This window comes from Bos indicus x Bos taurus, chromosome 6 (genome assembly GCF_003369695.1).
Source record: "Bos indicus x Bos taurus breed Angus x Brahman F1 hybrid chromosome 6, Bos_hybrid_MaternalHap_v2.0, whole genome shotgun sequence".
Taxonomy (NCBI): Eukaryota; Metazoa; Chordata; class Mammalia; order Artiodactyla; family Bovidae; genus Bos; species Bos indicus x Bos taurus.
The window spans coordinates 71,465,894-71,484,071 of record NC_040081.1 but is presented as its reverse complement, the minus strand read 5'-3'; the positions used below and the strand labels follow the sequence as shown (position 1 = coordinate 71,484,071).

Genomic DNA, 18,178 nt, shown 5'->3' with positions numbered 1-18,178 from the left:
TCCCATGGATGGAGGAGCCTGGTAGGCTGCAATCCATGGGGTCACTAAGAGTCGGACACGACTGAGCTTTCACTTTTCACTTTCATGCATTGGAGAAGGAAATGGCAACCCACTCCAGTGTTCTTGCCTGGAGAATCCCAGGGACGGGGGAGCCTCGTGGCTGCCGTCTATGGGGTCACACAGAGTCAGACACGACTGAAGTGACTTAGCATAGCATAGCATAGCATATGATAAGCACTGTATACTTCACTAGGGAGAAATATTACTCAAGAGTAAAGGGTGAATGTGATAAGAACAGGACCAGAAGCAAGGAGACCTACTGTAGGAACGTATGAGAGATGATTAGAGCCTAAGAAACAGTGGGACAGGACAGAACAGAGTATGTAAGTTTAAGAACTGGCAGAACATGGTGAGTGGTATGTGACAGGCAGAGAATGAGATATATAAAGACTACAGAATGCTGGCTTGGGTGGATGCTGAAGCTTCCAATCAAAGTTGAGAATACAGGAGGAGAAACAAATGTGAGACAGAAGCCGGAAAGTTCAGCACTAGGCATATGTGTACAGACAGCATTCATCCAAGTGGAAATGCCAGTGTCAAGCTGGGCATATCAGAATGGAACTCAGCAGAAAGTGTCAGCCTGAGAGACTGGGGAGTCATCAACGTTCAGCTAATAAACCAAGAGAGTAGATGAGACTATCTGAGAAAACATGGAAAGGAGAAGTCAAAGAATCTTAGGGATCGGTGATATTTTAGGGAGCAGGCAGACAAAAGAGCAAAGACGATATTATAAGAGGCTTAAAAAAAAAAAAAAACGCAAGGAAAGGAAAACCAAAAGAAAATGAAGCCACAGAAGATTTTCAAAGAGGAATGATCAATAATGTCAAATACTGCAGAGTGAGTCACGAAAATGAAGACTTAAAAGTATCTTTCTGGATGCAGCAACTAATGTCAACAGTAACTAGATCAACTTATATAGTTGGGGACAGAAGCCAACAGAAGGTTAAGAAGTGAACAGGACATGAAGAAGTAGAGAAAGACGAGTAAGACACCCTTTAGAGAAGTATGCATGAGGGAGAAGAAGGCCTTAGTTAGCAAGAGGGGAAAGGTAATTAAAATATTTTTTAAGGGGTATTAGTGATGATGATAAAAGCATCTCCTCACAGTTCTGTTACGAAGACTGAAAAAATTTATAGCCATTAAAATGGCCATATAAGTTTATTAAAGAATAACTGATTAAAGCAATATCCTAAGGAGAAGAGAGGGAATGGGGCCAAGTGCATGAAACCTTAAACAGGAAGAATACCATCTTACCCATTAAGTCTTAAGGAGAACCTGTGAATACTGCTCATTTTAAAGGCAGAGATAGGAAACTGAAAAAGAAGATGATATCCTGAGGAGGGTGTTACAGGCCATGGAAAGAGCTTGAAGAGAACAGTAAAATCTGGAATATATGCTGAGAAGAACAGAACAAACTCCCACAAAAAAAAAAAAAAAAACTGATAGAGAATAGAGTAGACTCAATCAATATTGATAACCACATTAAATTGGTGATTTCAATCAGAATGGTCAGGCTATTTTCTTCAAACACCTCAGCCACCTCACGGAGACAATACTGGTCAGTCTGTGTTCATAAAGTACTTAGAAAAAAGTGTGATGAAAGAATGACTGACTATAAATTGAAAAATATCAATTAATATTCATCTCATATGCATATTTGATATGTTCAACATCTCTCCATAAAATAAGTTTTTTGGATGACATTACTATAATTCCTTTTAACTCCATTTTATCCAAGTGATCTTCAAAGTACTTCATAAACTTAACACTTATACCAATACATAGGTTACATCTATATTGGTATGTGCAGATTTCTTCACTCCAAAAAAACATAGTTATGTGCAGAATATGGAAAACGTGTTACCTGATTTAAACTTCAGTAAGCATATTAAGAAAGCAAGCCTGTAATTACCCAAATCAGAATTTAGCCAAGACACCAAAAGTATAAAAGAACAAAGCTTGTTCAAAGTTTTCATGTAACCCTGAATTTATTCATTCCCTTGCTTCTTTAGAAAACTGTCGTATGGGGTACTAGTGCTTATAGAGAAAATATTCAATAAGCATGGCAACTCGGAAGAGTAACTTTCAAAGACATATTCAAAATGATAAAATCTACAGAAAGGGTAAAAGAAGTTTTTAAAAATACTATTATAAAGCATAGTACACTTCAATAAAATACCTCTTGAGATGGAAACAGTTAATATGTTTATAATATTTGGGGAGATAGATGATTCACCTTAAAAAAAAAAAAAAAACTACTATTCACCTCAATGCATAATGCAGGGAATGGACTGAAGGCTCTGAAGCCATCTAAGCCATTCCATCTATTAATTCTATTAACGAATTTACTAAAAAGAAAAGCTGTATTAAAAACTCAGGTATCAGAAATATTAAACATAACCCAATTCTATTCACAGTCACAGCACACTCACCTCAATCCCAACTAGGCAAATAAAAAATCCTACCTGCTTGTTATAATCTCTCAGTTCACTTTCCATCATTGCTAACTTCTCTTGTAACTGGCAGACTTCTTGTTGAAGTTCTTGAATTCTGAAACATATTTATAAGTAATGTCAATATATTTTTGATAAGAAATACAAAGTTACAAAAGTGAAATTAGATTACCTTCTTTTAAAAAACCCTCAACTTTTGTTTCTCAGTGAGGTAGGAGGTGCTGTGCCAAAGGGGTCCCAAGCCACAGCACAGAGTACATCATCTTAGAGATTTAATTTTATAAGAACAGATACAAAACTGAGTGGTAAATAATCTGAAACTCAGATACATTATGTCTCCTACTGCATCTTGATCCTTAGGACAAATTCCTCTGGGTACTGTTGCCAATTCTTAGGTTCAGGGAACTAAGCATCGAGTCCAAAACTCACAATACTATTAAGTGAAATAAGGGACTAAATGTTTTTTGAACCCACATGACCCTGTATTTTCTAACAAACTATCTTACAATCTTAAGAGAGAAGAAAAATACTGAGAAATATCAATTTTCCAGGTAACTACAGCAAAAAAAACTACTCTTTCCTGGAACTTGTTAATTCCAAGGGAATCAAGATTTGTCTAAATCATCTGAATTATATGAATCCTAAATGTACCGTACTACATCAAACTTTGCCAAGCATTAACAAAACAAGTCACAATCACTTTCATACTGGAAAAATAAAGCCTGAAGCCAGGTTTAATTTTAAGAGAGCTTTTCCATAGGGTAGATAGAGTACAGCTGAACACTGCTTGTACCTGCTATTAGCATTACTAGAACCAATACTACCCACTAATCCAGGAGTAGGAGAGCAGTACGTGTGCAACCACACTCACATATGCGTGAATGACTCTAAATAAAGTTAAATGTGCATGTGCAAATTCAACAAACAAGATAATCAAGAGACTAATGCTACCTATGATGGCTTGATAGAAAAGAAGAATATTAAGGGAAAGAAAAAGACAGTAAATGATACATGTTGTTGTTCAGTCACTAAGTCGTGTCCAACTCTTTGCGACCCCATGGACTGCAGCATCCCAGGCCTCAGTTTCTCACCATTTCCCAGAATTTTCCCAAGTTCATGTCCATTGAATCGAATACATACAGAGCCCTCTAAAACTCAGTAAATAATACTAACACATTGTCTAAGTCCTAGTTTATAAGTACCAGAAAAACAAAACACAAAATATTTCATGGGTAAAGTCAAGTAAGTATATAAATACAGGTACAAAATATTGTGTGAGAATAACTGAGCTAAAGACCCTAATTAGTCCCCCAACCAATGTCTTTTTTTTTTAATTGCTATAGAGATTAATAATAAAGTAGAAAACTCTCTCATATTGTCTACATAATCTACAAAGTAAAAAGCTAGCTGCACTAACCATTTGCACTGGTGTATTCTGTACTTTACACTGTTTCTGCAGCCGTGACCAGAGAGGCCGTCACTAGTGCTCTTCTACTCCTCTGCACTGTTTAAGATGTTCTTAACAGCATTCTGTGTATCTCCCCTTGTCTCATCTTCTTACCGGGTCGTAAACGTCTCAAAAGTTGCATCTTTACATCCCAAGAACACTTACATAGCCTTTTCCAAAGAGTTTATTGAAGTTAATAATTAAAATAGAATTTACATCTGACTCCAAGTTAAGGAAACACCAACATACAGAGCCAGAGAATCATGAGGCAAGAATATCAAAGCCAGTTACAAGTCTACTCATGCTACGAGCATTAGAGAAAAATCTGAAGTAATAGAGAGTCTGTAGAAGATTTGCTTGGGTGATAAAGCTGAATGTCAAAGTAACTCTACTGAAATAGGCTGTAGGTGACACTAAATAGTTTTAAAGCAAATATAGACAGAAACCCCAGATATATGATTTACTTGAAATCAAATTTCAAAACAAGTGAAAACCTTTTATATTCAGAATATATTCAGAAAGCGTTTACTGAATGCTTGTGCAAAGTTCTATGCTACATACCAGAGATAGGCTAGTTAAGAAGACAAAACCCTACTACCAAGAAACTTAGGGCTAACCAAGTGATCATGTAACTAAAGCCAACAGAGAATTCTTTAATGCACCTGTTATCAGCCACGTGCAGGAGGTCTGCGATGTAAGGGTCATCTGGCTGAGGAACCGGATATGAACTGATTTCAGAGGGAGGGACTGGTTCATCAATCTGCATGCGCTGGCGCCTAAAAGCAATATTTCTTTTCTTGCCACCTAAAAAAAAAAAAAAAGTGTATTTCAAAAAACTGACAACAAAACACTGTCTTAGAATTAAATAGTTTAGAAGGCTAGCCTTTTTGTTATAAAGTATGTCTCTAGCTCTTATTACATAAGAGCCAGGTCAAATGTTTTCTCCCTTATATATAAATACCCACCTGATCTTTAACTAAACAACTCATTTCTGAAAAACTCAACAAGACATGGTTAGAAAGCAAGCTTTATTTTCTGCATGCTTGGTATATATGCCCAGATTTAATCTGTTCCTTCATGAGATGGGGACCAAACTCTGGCAAGATTAAAAGCTGAGTGTGCCTTGTTGTACATGACAGAGCTCAAGACGTCATCACCGGCAGAAAACTGTCAAATGAGAAGCTGAAGTCAATGTTAACTAAAATAAACATGTTTATTAAGCAAGGCCTTTAAGAATCAAAATTAGTATAGAGAAGAATATGTATCCTGAATTAATGGGGAATTTTCTTAATTATCCTTAAAACTAGTAGGTATAATTTCTTTTGATGGCTAGATATATCCCATCTTGGCCCAAACCACAAGGATAATTTACCTTTTCCAGTACCTGGCCAAGATTAGACATGTACTTGAAAAACTAACTGACCCTCACAAAGAACAAACACAACCCACAACTCTGTGTGCCTTAGAATCCTAACAAGTTTTTTTATACTCCTAACCTCTTGTTTCGGAGAAGGCAATGGCACCCCACTCTAGCACTCCTGCCTGGAAAATCCCATGGACGGAGGAGCCTGGTGGGCTGCAGTCCATGGGGTCGCGGAGAGTTGGACACGACTGAGAGACTTCACTTTCACTTTTCACTTTCGTGTATTGGAGAAGGAAATGGCAACCCACTCCAGTGTTCTTGCCTGGAGAATCCCAGGGACAGGGGAGCCTGGTGGGCTGCCATCTATGGGGTCGCACAGAGTTGAACACGACTGATGTGACTTAGCAGCAGCAGCAACAACCTCTTGTTTTGAGGATGAAGAAACCAGGTCAAAAGTATTTAAATGGCCTGCTTGTAGTTACACAGCTGAACAAGGTAAACCACTTTCTTCCCTTATTTCCTGGTTTTCCTCCTTGGTTGCTCCTTCTCAGTTTCTTTCAAAGACCCTCTTCTTCCATCTGTGCCTTAAAAGACAATTTCCTAAGGTCTGTCTTTGGTTCTCCTCTCTTTCCAATCTATATATAATCTCACTAGTAACTCCTACCACATTCAAAGCTTCTGTTCTCAGGATATTCCAATGATTTCCAAATGTGAATCTCCATCTAGGACCATATTTCTGAGGACAGATCTACATATTCCACTGCATACTAGGAGTTTCAATGTGAATGTCCCATGGATATAACATACTCAACAAACCCTTTGTAAACGGTGGACTTCTGTTCTGTTTTCCATATTCCCTATCTTAAGAAATAGTACCAGGGAATCCTTGCCAGTGGTCTCATGGTTAAGACTAGGGGCACAGGTTTGATCCCTGGTTAAGGAACTAACATCCCACATGCCCCATGGTGCAGCCAAAAAAAAGAAAGAAAGAAATAGTATTAATATCCTCATTCATCCACTCAATCACTTCAAACAGAAATTTGGAAATTCCTCTACATCCCAAGTTTACTAAATTTATCCATCACTAAATTTTAGAGATTATACCTCCTAAATCACTCTTGATTTAGGCCCACTCTTTTCTCAGAAAATCTAATTATCCTCCTTTTTTTGTTTTCTTAATCTTCTAGTTACTTCTGAGATCCTCTCCCACATTTCCCCAGCTTTTCTGCCTTTGGCTCACACTCCTCCCTCTCCCAGCTTATTTTCTGCCATTTCAAGTCCCACAGATTCCTCCCTGATCCTGGCCTCCCAGCTTGCAATTCTTCAATTCTCAGAGTCTCCTCTTCACTCAGCTACAGGCACATAGTAACATGATTAAGCCTGGACTGTGTCACCAGATAGAACTGAGCCAGCTTCCCGGTCTTCAACTCTCTTCTGATGGCAATCTTCATTCTGACCAAATTACTACTGGTCCTCACCACGTTCTTTAATCCCTCAGTCTCTACCAAGTCTCATAATTCAGGACCTGCCTTCACCTCGTTTGCTTCCATAACATTAAGTCTCATGGTTTAGACACCTCCATGATCTGGAGATTCTTCCATCAGCTTTGAGCCTGGACAACCACTAACTCTGCATATGGCCCATCATTTCTGTTTTCTTCCTTGAGAGCTACTGAGCATAAGGCTAAGAAGAGTAAAATAAACTAAGAAATAACAAGGTATATCATTTTCAAAGTCTTTAGAGTATGAAGTATTTTTATAATTAATAATGGTGATAATAATAATAGAAAAAAGAATTCAAACTAATAATAGAGGAAATAAAACCCTAGGCACTGAGGTTAGATGACTTATACCTAAGAAGTTACTGTTAACGTAAGTTTCTCAGCACATGCATAGAAATATAAGCTGGGTCTTCAGAAATAAAATTTAAAGATTTTGTGGCTATCCAAATACATCTTTTCAAATACTAAAGTCTAAAGCATGAATACCGAAAGTCCCATTTCAGTCGACAGTTTTAACATCTTTAAAAGATTAGATGTAAAAAAATAAATTAATTAATAAAAGATTAGATGTACATAATTTGTTTTGAGAGGGAACAGATTCACCTGGAGTTTGAACTACAGCTTGCAAATTCTTTTCTTGAAGCTGTTGAATTTTCTCATTCTTAGCTTTGCTTTCTTTCTCCATAAGTTTGAGTTTATGAACATATTGATTATTTAGAAATTTCAGATCAGCTGTTTCACGTGCACACTTTTTCAATGTGGTTTTCAACTCTTAAAATGAAAAAGATTTAAAGAGTATTTTATACATCAATAAGTCCTTCCATTCCATAAAACAAAAAAAAAGTCACAATAATTTGAAAGGCTCCACCTGGTTCTTATATGCTTTGTTAGAACATTATAACTTTTCTACCACCATTAACAAAATTGCAAATAAGTCACTAAGCACAAAAAGGAATTATATTTTTCTTCTGTGGTGAGCCTAATATGAGCTTTTGATCCAGTAAATTGGATAGGAAGCTAAGGGATTATCAATTCATGCCAAATATTAGCCAGGGCTTTCTACTAAATACAAGAAGATTTTATAATAAGTTAGCCATATAATTTACCCTTTGCCTAGTACCTCTGAAATCATTCTATCTTCTAGATCAAAAACAGGGTATAAAAGAATCAGAACAATAGATATACGGCTTTTTCTCAGAAACACAGAAGTTGTTATAAGAACATTTTTCTTCAGTACCAGTATTTAATATTTTCTACAGCAACTTTTGGGCTTCCCAGGGGCCACAGTTGGTAAAGAGTCTGCCTGCCAATGCAGGAGACACAAGAGACGCGGGTTCAATCCCTGGGTTGGGAAGATCCCCTGGTGAAGTATAAGGTAACCCACTCCAGTATTCTTGCCTGGAAAATTCCATGGACAGAGAAACTGATGGGCTACAGTTCACAGGTTCACAAAGAGTTGAACACAACTGAGTGCACACCACCACCATTATAGCAATTTTAATTCTAAAAATTTAATCCACATTCAGTGAAGATGAATATAGTTGTGGAATGCAGATTTATTTTTCTTTTGGGAGCTCTTCAACATACCCTATATTTCAGGAACTGTCAGTAGGAAGACTATCACATTTTCTAATCAATAGTTTCAAAGGTGGACTAGGATTTCCCACATATAAAATAAAAAGGGCAAAAATTTCAAAAGTCACAAAAATTTACCTTTAATATGTTGACCTGATTGTTCTCTCAGTTTCATTAATTCCAGGTATAATTCATTATTTTCCTTACTCAATCTTGCATTTTCAAGTTTATAAGGTTCCAATACAAAATCAAAATTGGCACTCTCTTTTTCAGCTTTCACAGCAGATAATTTTGATTTCCGAAGACTTTCTGTTGTATGAACTAGATCACTAATATTGAATGGAAAATGCAAATACAAGGAAACATTCTATTAACTTTTAATAACTAAAAACAGATTTCTAAAAAGACTTAAATGTTAATACTGAGATCAAATCGAAAATCAGACATACAAAAACAAACACTAGAGGTCTTTTAAGGTACTAGGAAGGTCTCAAAACTTTCCTGGCATAATTAAGAAATAAAGCATACATACATAGGCAGAATCACCTTTCAACCTGGTCTCACTCATCCCCCATGTTTAATTAGTCACCTGATCCTGTGGAATCTGTGAACCTTATTTGGTCATTTAACATTTACTGAATGCCTGCTACACACTAAGTGTCAGGGACGCAACAAACACGGATCAGTTCCCTACCTCTAAGAACATAGATGAACAGAATATTCACTACATCAACATTTACTGGGCAGGGAACATGGTAAAGAACCCACTGACAAGGAGCTTATATCCTACTAACAATTTGTCAAAAGTTACAGTACTATGTGATAAACTCAATAAATATTTTAGTGCGGACCATGTGTTCAGCCTCTCCTAGGTATGGCAGTGAAACAGTCAGTCTCTAGTTTCTTGGACTCTGCATTCTAATGGGAAGGTAAAACAAATTTCCAACAATAATAACAGCTAAGGTAACGTGCAGCATATGTGACAGACAGCTGCAGGCCACACAGCTAACTGAGCATAAAGACAAAGCAGGAAGGAGAGGAGAAAGAGACTTTACAGGCAGGTAGAACAGCACATGGAGAGACCAAGGGTGAGAGCGAACATGTGTTCAGGAGCTTCAGGTGGTTGATACAGGGAAGGTGAAGGGAGTATAAAACCACTGGGGAAAATGCATGTCAGTTTCTTGGAAAGTTAAACATACTTCCACCCTATACTTTTGAATTGCTGACCGAGAACTAGATCATGAAGGATTCTGGAGGCCATACTAGAGACCACAAAGTATCTTTCATCCATTTGCTTCTTTTCATCATTATCACATACAGTCCTACTGCAAAAACTTCCTAGACCATTTCTCTGCTCTAGTTAGTCTCAAATCACAGTAATAGGATTTATGTGGAAAAGAATAAAAATAACAAAGAATCTTTCAGTTAAATTAACATGTTAACAGCTAAAGTCATGATCAACCACCTTAGAGAAATATTATAAATGCGTAGCAATTAAAGACCAGTGACTAACATAATATCATGTCAACTGCATTTCAATAAAAACCAGTGAATAAAGCAGCTACAGAACTCCTAACTAGATCAGAAAATCACATTAAAAATTGTACTTTTACTCACAGACAAAACTCTCAGAAACATTTACTTTAAATAGTATAGTGTGAATGGTGACCTTAGAGTTCTGCAACATGGAGAAGAGAGAAGCTTCAGATGCTTTAAGGACTTTTAAAAAGTCTACCTATTTCTGTACTAAAGCATGAAGCTCAATCAGAAACTAGATAAATAGGATTCAGGGTCACACAGGTTTGCAACAGTCTTTTCATCTTTACCTGAAAAGTTTTTCTACCAAAGGTATACAGTCCACTGTCAGAGTCTGGCGGTATCCCAACTGATCCAATCTTTTCCTAATATTAAGATACTTTCTTTCTGCAGCTGTAGTCATCTTGTGTTCCAAACTAGGTTTATTCACTTCCAAAAATTAAAATCCTATAAAAAAAGAGTGAACATTATTCTATTATCAGTTACTATTATTATTTAATGTTTTAAAAAAAGATTATTTTAATATGAAGCAATTATTTTTTGTTTCTTTTCAGGCAGACAGCCCTCTAGAATATTTAGATTGATTTAAATCCAATGCTAATGATATCCATGTTGCTGCATTAAAATAAATATCCCCTCATAAACTTAATATGCAGAAGTTAAAACAATAAAACCGCTAGAAAAAAGAAAGAAGAATATTTTTCCAAGCCTGAGATAGGCAGAGAATACTTAGAGAAGCCTCTTTAAAATTTTTCTTTTAAATATAAAAGAGAAACTTGATAAATTGGATTTCTTCAAATTAAAAATGTCTGCTCATCAAAATACATCCTTTTATTTGACAAAACAAAAACTTAAAAAATTAGGAGAAACATATTCATAATATCTAACAAAGGATTTGTATATAAAATACAGAAAGAACCCTTACAATTAATAAAGACAACCCAATAAGAAATGCAAGGCTAAGATTTGCAAAAGATATCTGAATGAGAATAATCATATGAAAAGGTGCTGAACACCACTAGACATCAGAGAAATACAAACTAAACCACAATGAAATATAATTTTGTCCATACTAGAATGGCTAAAATTAAAGGTACAATGTCTTCAAGGACTTGGAGTAACAGGAATTTTCACGTTGCTACAGGAGTGTGAAATCATTGTGGAAAAAGTCTGTGGGAGGGAGGCTCAAGAGGGACAGGGTATATAAGTACTCATAACTGATCCACGTTGTTGTACAGCAAAAGCCAACACAACATTGTAAAGCAATTATCCTCCAATTAAAAATAAATTTAAAAGGGTGGCAGTTTCTTATAAAGTTAAACACACTTCTAGCCTATGACTGTGTGATTCTACTCCAAGGTATTTACTCAAGAAAATGAAAATAAACATCTACAAAGAGACTCTACAAGAATATTTAAAGCATCTTTATTCATAATAGCTCCAAACTGGAAAAAAAACTATACAGAAGAAGGATAAGTACACTATACTTAAACAATGTAATATCACTCAAGAATAAAACAGAACTGGTACATGTCAACAGCATGGATGAATTTAAAAACATTATCTGAGCAACAGAAGCCATGATTATATGAAGTTCAAGAACAGGCAATATTAAACTATGTACATAGAAATGAGAACAGCTGTCACCTAGGGCGATGGGGGTAGTTGGAGCCTGAATGGAAGGGCATGAGGGAGCTTCTTGGGTAATGAAAATACTGTGGTGATGGGGACAGACACCACACCAATGTATACATTTATCAAAGCTTTTCAAATAGCATATGTAAATTTTACTTAGATTAAAAAAGCAAGACCCCAACATGTAAGTATCTCTGGGTATCTTTTTATCTTTGTCTTTTTAAATATCTGTGAATATATCATCTATCAATCTGCCCTAAAATGGAGTTATCCAAAGACCACTTCTTTAAAAAAAACATGCTCTCTTTTCTAACCTTTGTCAGGTAAATGTGGTCCTAGTACTCATATTTCTAAGTCAAACAAAAACTTTGTTTTACATCTGTATTGCTCTTCACAATTTATATAAAACATGAATGGATATGAATATATGCAAAATTTGATCCTCACAACTACTATGAGGGGAAAAGGGTCAAGGACACCCTCCACATTCAAAGATGAGGAAAGGCTGCCTAGAGAGAGTAACTTATTCCAAATCACAAGGCCACCAAGTAGGTGGGCAGTCAGGTCTCCTGAGTCCTGACCCACCGCTCAGGTTTCTGTATTATGCCGCCTCAACTTACCAGATGACTCCTAAGTTAGTACTGCTCCTTGATAACTCCTTCCTACAAATCTCTCCTTCTCCACATTCTTGTTAGCCTTTTCTCTGAATGACGTCCCCATTCTATACTAGGTTCTTTCTAGGTTCCTTCCACAAGAGGGACCTGACTGATGCAGGGTGTTCTAGAAAAAGTCCTGAAGAAGTCAGAAGTGCACCTGTCAGACCAAGAACTAGCAGGGCCTCACAATTCAAACTTGTCTCTTTTTTGTCTGGTACCAACTTTGGTTACCCAGAAAGAATACATCCTCACATCCTTCTGAGAGACAATATGAGTAAATATTAAAAAAAAAAAAAAATCATCAACACATACGACAGATGAAAAAGATTAAAAATCCTCCCAGGAAGGACAAAAAAACATATATTAGGCTTTCCCCACCCATGCATGGGCTGCTGTCCTTCACCACCAACACAACACGCCCGTCTACATCATCCAAACACCGCGGCCATACTGAAAGTTTCCCAGCAGAACAACATAAAAGGTAAGGTTTGGAGGTCCTCCACGCATACCCACTTGCTTAACTCTGGAGAGATACGTCTGAAAGCCAGTGCATCTTATTTTTACAAAAGTATCCTGTGCGCTCGTGTGTGTGTATATATAATCTCCTATGTATATAATACATACGCACAAGGGCTAGAACAACAAAACACCCCAAACCAACATTAACTAGGTTATCTCGCAAGTCCTCCCTGACTGAACTAAAAATAGTAGAGATGGAAGAGGGGGTGTTTACTAACATGCTGGACAAAGGTTAATAAATGACTCGTCCTAGGCTTTGGGGCACTTTTGTTTTACAAAGGGCCTGTATGATTCTTATATGAAAGGGTATTTTAACTTTTAAATCAACCCATCAGTCTGTAGGAGGAGGATCTGCTGGAACCGCACAGACCCCGCGGCGAGCGGGGTCGGAGGAACCAGGAGCCCGGGAAACCCCAGGCCGACCTCCGGGCCGCAGTTCCGCTGTCGGTTGTAGAAGGGAAGGAGGTGTCCGCAGCGGGGCGACACGGGCTCCGCGCCCCGCCCGGGGCCCACTTCCTCCCGAGGCCGCGCGGCCTCCCTCCCGCCAGCGCCCGGGCCCGGTCCGCGGGGACCGCCCGGGAGGCGGAGGCGCCGCCCTGCCCAGCCCGCCCGCCCAGCGCCGCGCTCACCCGCAGCCCGGGCCGCCGCTCCCTCCGCCTCCGGTCGCATCTCCCCTCGCGCCTCGCCTCCCTCGCTGGCTCCTTCCGCCCAGACACCGGCTCTGGCGCTAGGACAGTTTGAAAATGGCGCGGAGAGACGATCAGGGCCGGCGCGGAGGAGGTGCCGCGGTTGCCTCGGTAACGGGAGCGGCCGACGTTTCGCCGCGCGCAGCGGGGACGCGCCCGACCGGGATGGCGGCGCTGGGCCCCGGTGCCCGGAAACGCAACGGCCCGTACGGCGCGAGGCCGCGGCGCCCCCTGGCGGCCGGCGAACCCCTAACCTCAGCGTGTGCCGGCGATAGGACTCCTCCAAGTCGATCGCGCGGAGAAGGCAAGGGCACCCCACTCCAGTACTCTTGCCTGGAAAATTCCATGGACGGAGGAGCCTGGTGGGCTGCCGTCTATGGGGTCGCACAGAGTCGGACACGACTGAAGCGACTTAAAAGCAGCAGCAGCAGCAAGTCGATCGCGTGCCTTGCTAGACCTTCTCGGCGCGGGGATAAAATCCTGCCCAGTCCTGGTCCCTGCCGCGGATTAGCCTTCACCCGTTAGGGGGATGCCTTCACCTAAACTCCAACGACAGGCACAATTGCAACTTTCCCTGTCAACCACCCAACACAATTAACTGTTGCTCCCACACCCATGCCCAGATGTGTAGACCCTCATAATATACTCAACCCGCTATGATGATATAACATCCTGATGTTTTGATCCCGTGAGTTATAACTCATCCCTTCAAAAAACTTAATTATTTGTTTGTATGTCTCTCCCTGCCGTCCCCAGTTGTGAATTCCTGGAGTCAGACATTATTTTACTCAGCCACGTTTCTCTAGCACTAACCGCAATAAACATTTGTGAATGGAATTAAATTCAAATCAACTCGTTTTACAGAGCTTGTTCATAAACAGAAAACACATGGTCAAAGTGTAGAATTCTGTTTCTCGTGTGAAACCTTGTAGATGATCAGAGAGGAGCTCATTTCCTCTTTTCTGATTACTGCTCTAGCAAGTAGGACTTTCGTTCTGAAAATGTATTGTTTTTGCCGATTACCTAACTGCTTTGTGGGTTGTGAATACTTTGTACCCATTCATGTATTGTTTTAACCGTTTCTGTTGTGTCTTGTCTGCCTTCCAGCGTGCTTTAAAAAAAGTTGTTTTGTGGAATTTCTAAGAGGAAGTGAGTTAGGCTCTGTAGATGGTTTTTGTGGTCTCGAAGACGTACATTTAAATACATTTTTTTCCTGAACAACAAATATCTTTTTAAAATCACAGCAAAATGACTATGCAGTGGCCATCCAGCCCAGATAACTCTTTGTCCCAAATGCATAGCAGTTAGAAAATGTAAGAACCAAAGTCAAAGAAAGTTTAAAAGGTAAGTAGGATACTGAAGTTATAGGCCAGTTTTGCTCCAGGTAACGTGGAAGACCAGAGCAAGTTCACTGTTGCAAGGCCTGGGGTCAGGGTCCCTGGTGCACACCCAAAGTTGTTGCTGCTCACCACCCAGGTCCTTGGCTTCAGAGGAGCATCAGGGCTAGGGAAGCAGAAAGAAGTAGAAATTGAGCTTGTTCTGGGCTCTCCCCAAATCACCAGGGGACAGGAGTCCTGAACTGGGGTCAATCCTGGTAGGCCTACCCTCAAAATTAATAATCAGGAGGTAGAGCCAGATTGGACCCAGGTCTCCCAAATTGCAGGCAGACTCTTTACCGTCTGAGCCACCAGGGAAGCCCATGAATACTGGAGTAGGTAGCCTATCCCTTCTCTGGGGGAACTTCCTCACCCACTAATCCGATGGGGGTCTCCTGCATTTCAGGTACCAGCTGAGCTACCAGGGAAGCCCCAGAGAAAAAGAACCTTTCACTGAAAATGAGCTTGCAAACCAAAAACAATCAAGAAATCTGATGCTAACAAAGCCAACAAAATAAAACATCAAAACGTGAATTCTTGGGTTTCCCTAGTAGCTCAGTGGTAAAGAATCTGCCTGTCAGTGCAGGAGACATGGTTTAATCCCTGATCCAGGAAGATTCCACATAGCTCAGAGCAACTAAGCCCATGCGCGACAACTGCTGAGCCTGTCCTCTAGAGCCTGGGAGATGCAGCTACTGAGCCCATGTGCCCCCGCTGTTGAAGCCCGTGTGTCCTCGAGCCCATGTGTCCTCAAGCCCGTGTGTCCTCAAGCCCGTGCTCCCCAGCAGGAGAAGGACCTTGGTGAGAAGCCCCAACAGCAACTAGAGAGTAGCCCTCACTCGCCACAACTAGAGAAAAGTCTGCACAGCAACAAAGACCCAGCACAGCCAACAATAAATAAAATTTTAAAAACCCATGAATTCTCTCTAGATGAAAGAGGCTGATGAAGCTTTTAAAATGCATATATGTAAGGTGATCTGGATCAAAGTTTTTCAACGTTGGCATTTTGGACACTTTGGGCTGAATAATTCTTTGCTTCAGAGGGCCTGTCCTGTGTGTTGTAGAATGTCGAGCAGCATTCCTGGCTTCTATCCACTAGATGCCAGTACCATCCACCAAGTTGTGACAACCAAAAATCTCTTCAGATAGTGCTGACTGTCCCTTGGGAGGCAAAACCACTCCTGGTTGAGAATCAATGGTCTAGATAGATGGAAGAAGTAACTGCCATTAGAAAGAACAAGAATTGTTAAATGAAACAAGAACAGATGCATATGAGAGGGAACCAGTCAGAAAATCTGGAAATTAAAATTACAGTCATCAAAAACTTTACATTATTAAGTGGAATGAAATGTAGATTATAGTTAAAAGAACCAGAGAATTTACCTAGAACCCATTTCTTTGCAGACATATATTTAGAACACAATTAAGAAATACAAACACTAGCTCGAGAGACTCAAAAGAGGCACTAGAGGGAATAGCAGCTATGGCAGGCAGACCTCCCCACCAAAGATACCCACACCCAAATTTCTGGAACCTGTGAATATCTTATACTACTTGGCAAGAGGGACTTTACAGATGTAATTAAGGTTGTTAAAGGCCTAAAAATAGGCAGATTGTCCTGAGTTTTTCAGGTGGGCCCAATGTATTTACACAAACCCTTAAAAGCAAACAAGTGTGAGCAGGACTTGACAGATGTTGGGGGTCTGAAGATGGTGGGTGCATGTGATGAGTGCAGGGATCCTAGGGGAGCTGAAGGAGGCTAACAGCCCATAGGGACTCGTGAACCTCAGCCCCAAGAACAGGGAACTGAGTGCCTGCCAACAACTGGAATGGACGAGGAAGCAGATTTCTTCCTTTATTTTCTTACCTCCAGATAAAAACTCAGATTGCTGACATCTTGATTTTGACAGCAGAGCCCACTTGGACTTCTGACCTACAGAACTATGAGATAATAAATTTGTGTTGTCTTAAGGTGCTATGTTTATGGTGACTTGTTACTGTAGGAAGAGAAAAAACGACTCAGCAGAGAAGCAAGATTTGAAGAGATAATAGCTAAGAATTTTCCAGAACTGAATCAAGGTACAGATTCAGATGAAATTTGAATCTTCAGATGAAATTTGAATCTTCAGATGAAAAATTTGCATCATTCTAGTTAAAGATGGCGGATTAAACGTATACGTTAACTTTAGCCTCTCTCCCTTCCTCCCTCCCTCAGTGCTTCCTTCTCTCCATCCCTCCCACCTTCATCCTTCTAGAATGATGATAAAGGAATTTTAAAGATACGTTTTAAAAGGCTTTAGAACAAAGAGAATAGCAGTGGAGATGAGATCAATAAAATTTCGGGGCTGGCAAGCAGTTGTCAACAGGAAACTGACTTCTCAGCCTTGAAAATTTTGAATTCCAACCAGCAGTGGGGAAAGTGAAGAAGCCACCTAACTATTCTGCAGAAACCTCAAAGGCCCAGGGACTGGTGGCACCAGGTAGCCCTGCTGGAGCTAACAGCAGCACAGCTGTTTTTGGTAGAATGCTTCCTACTGTCTTGCTCCATAGACAGTCTGGAGCTGGTTTTGTGTGGTTTCACCTTCTCCAGGAGTAGATGCTTTGCCTACTGACCTTTGTTACTTCATTACAGGTCCACCAGCAGGATGGATCAGTTGCAGGCTAAGCAAACTCTGTGGGTAAAACAAACAGGCATTATTCATACTGGACATCAGCAAGTTATTTACTGACTGCTATCAATGTGTGAGCTCTCCAAATAGTAAGGAGAAAGACGGCTGAGAAAGCTTCTAGACACAGTGATACACATGCTTGGTGTGTATGGCTCTCGCTTGCTTGGTGTAAGTCCATTTTGTCCCTTCCATACTTTTACTCCCTGTATTAGCTTCCTCAGCTGCCATTGTGTGCCTGCGAGCGTGCTAAGTCACTTCAGTCATGTCTGACTTTTTGCAACTCTATGGATTGTAGCCCGCCAGGCTCCTCTGCCCGTGGGATTCTCCAGACAAGAATACTGGATGAATTGCCATGCTCTCCTCCAGGGGATCTTCCCTACCCAGGGATCAAACCCACATCTCCTGTGTCTCCTGCATTGGCAGGCGGGTACTTTACCATCAGCACCACCCGGGAAGCCTATGGCTGCCCTTATACATGATCACAAACTAGGTGGCTTACCACAACAGAAATGTATCCTCTCAGGGGTCTGGAGACCAGATGTCTGAAATCAACGTGTTGTCAGGGCTGAGCTCCCTCTAGAAGTTCTGGAGGGGTGTCCTTCCCTCCCTTGTCCAGCTCATGGTGGCTGTTGGCATTCTCTGGCTTCCTTAGTTTGTGACAACATCACTCCCATTTCTGCCTACACCTTTTCTTCTCCTCTG

At 40.1% G+C, this 18,178-nt stretch overlaps 1 protein-coding gene across 2 annotated transcripts in view; it reads right to left on the bottom strand.

Annotated features, from left to right (window-relative positions):
- The window catches only part of CEP135 (centrosomal protein 135), a 75,613-nt gene extending 62,120 nt beyond the window's left edge, over nucleotides 1-13,493 (bottom strand). The window contains exons 1-6 of one of the 2 annotated variants that reach the window (XM_027544549.1): nucleotides 13,375-13,493; nucleotides 10,226-10,382; nucleotides 8,538-8,728; nucleotides 7,428-7,595; nucleotides 4,623-4,764; nucleotides 2,526-2,610 (exon numbers count right to left, since the gene is read on the bottom strand). In XM_027544549.1, the coding sequence (XP_027400350.1) occupies nucleotides 2,526-2,610; nucleotides 4,623-4,764; nucleotides 7,428-7,595; nucleotides 8,538-8,728; nucleotides 10,226-10,338 (699 nt within the window). In that variant the 5' untranslated portion in view covers nucleotides 10,339-10,382; nucleotides 13,375-13,493. Of the gene's footprint in view, nucleotides 1-2,525; nucleotides 2,611-4,622; nucleotides 4,765-7,427; nucleotides 7,596-8,537; nucleotides 8,729-10,225; nucleotides 10,383-12,190; nucleotides 12,452-13,374 lie in introns of those variants that run through there. The other variant, XM_027544550.1, reaches the window with a different exon arrangement.
- Nucleotides 13,494-18,178: the final 4,685 nt, after the last annotated feature.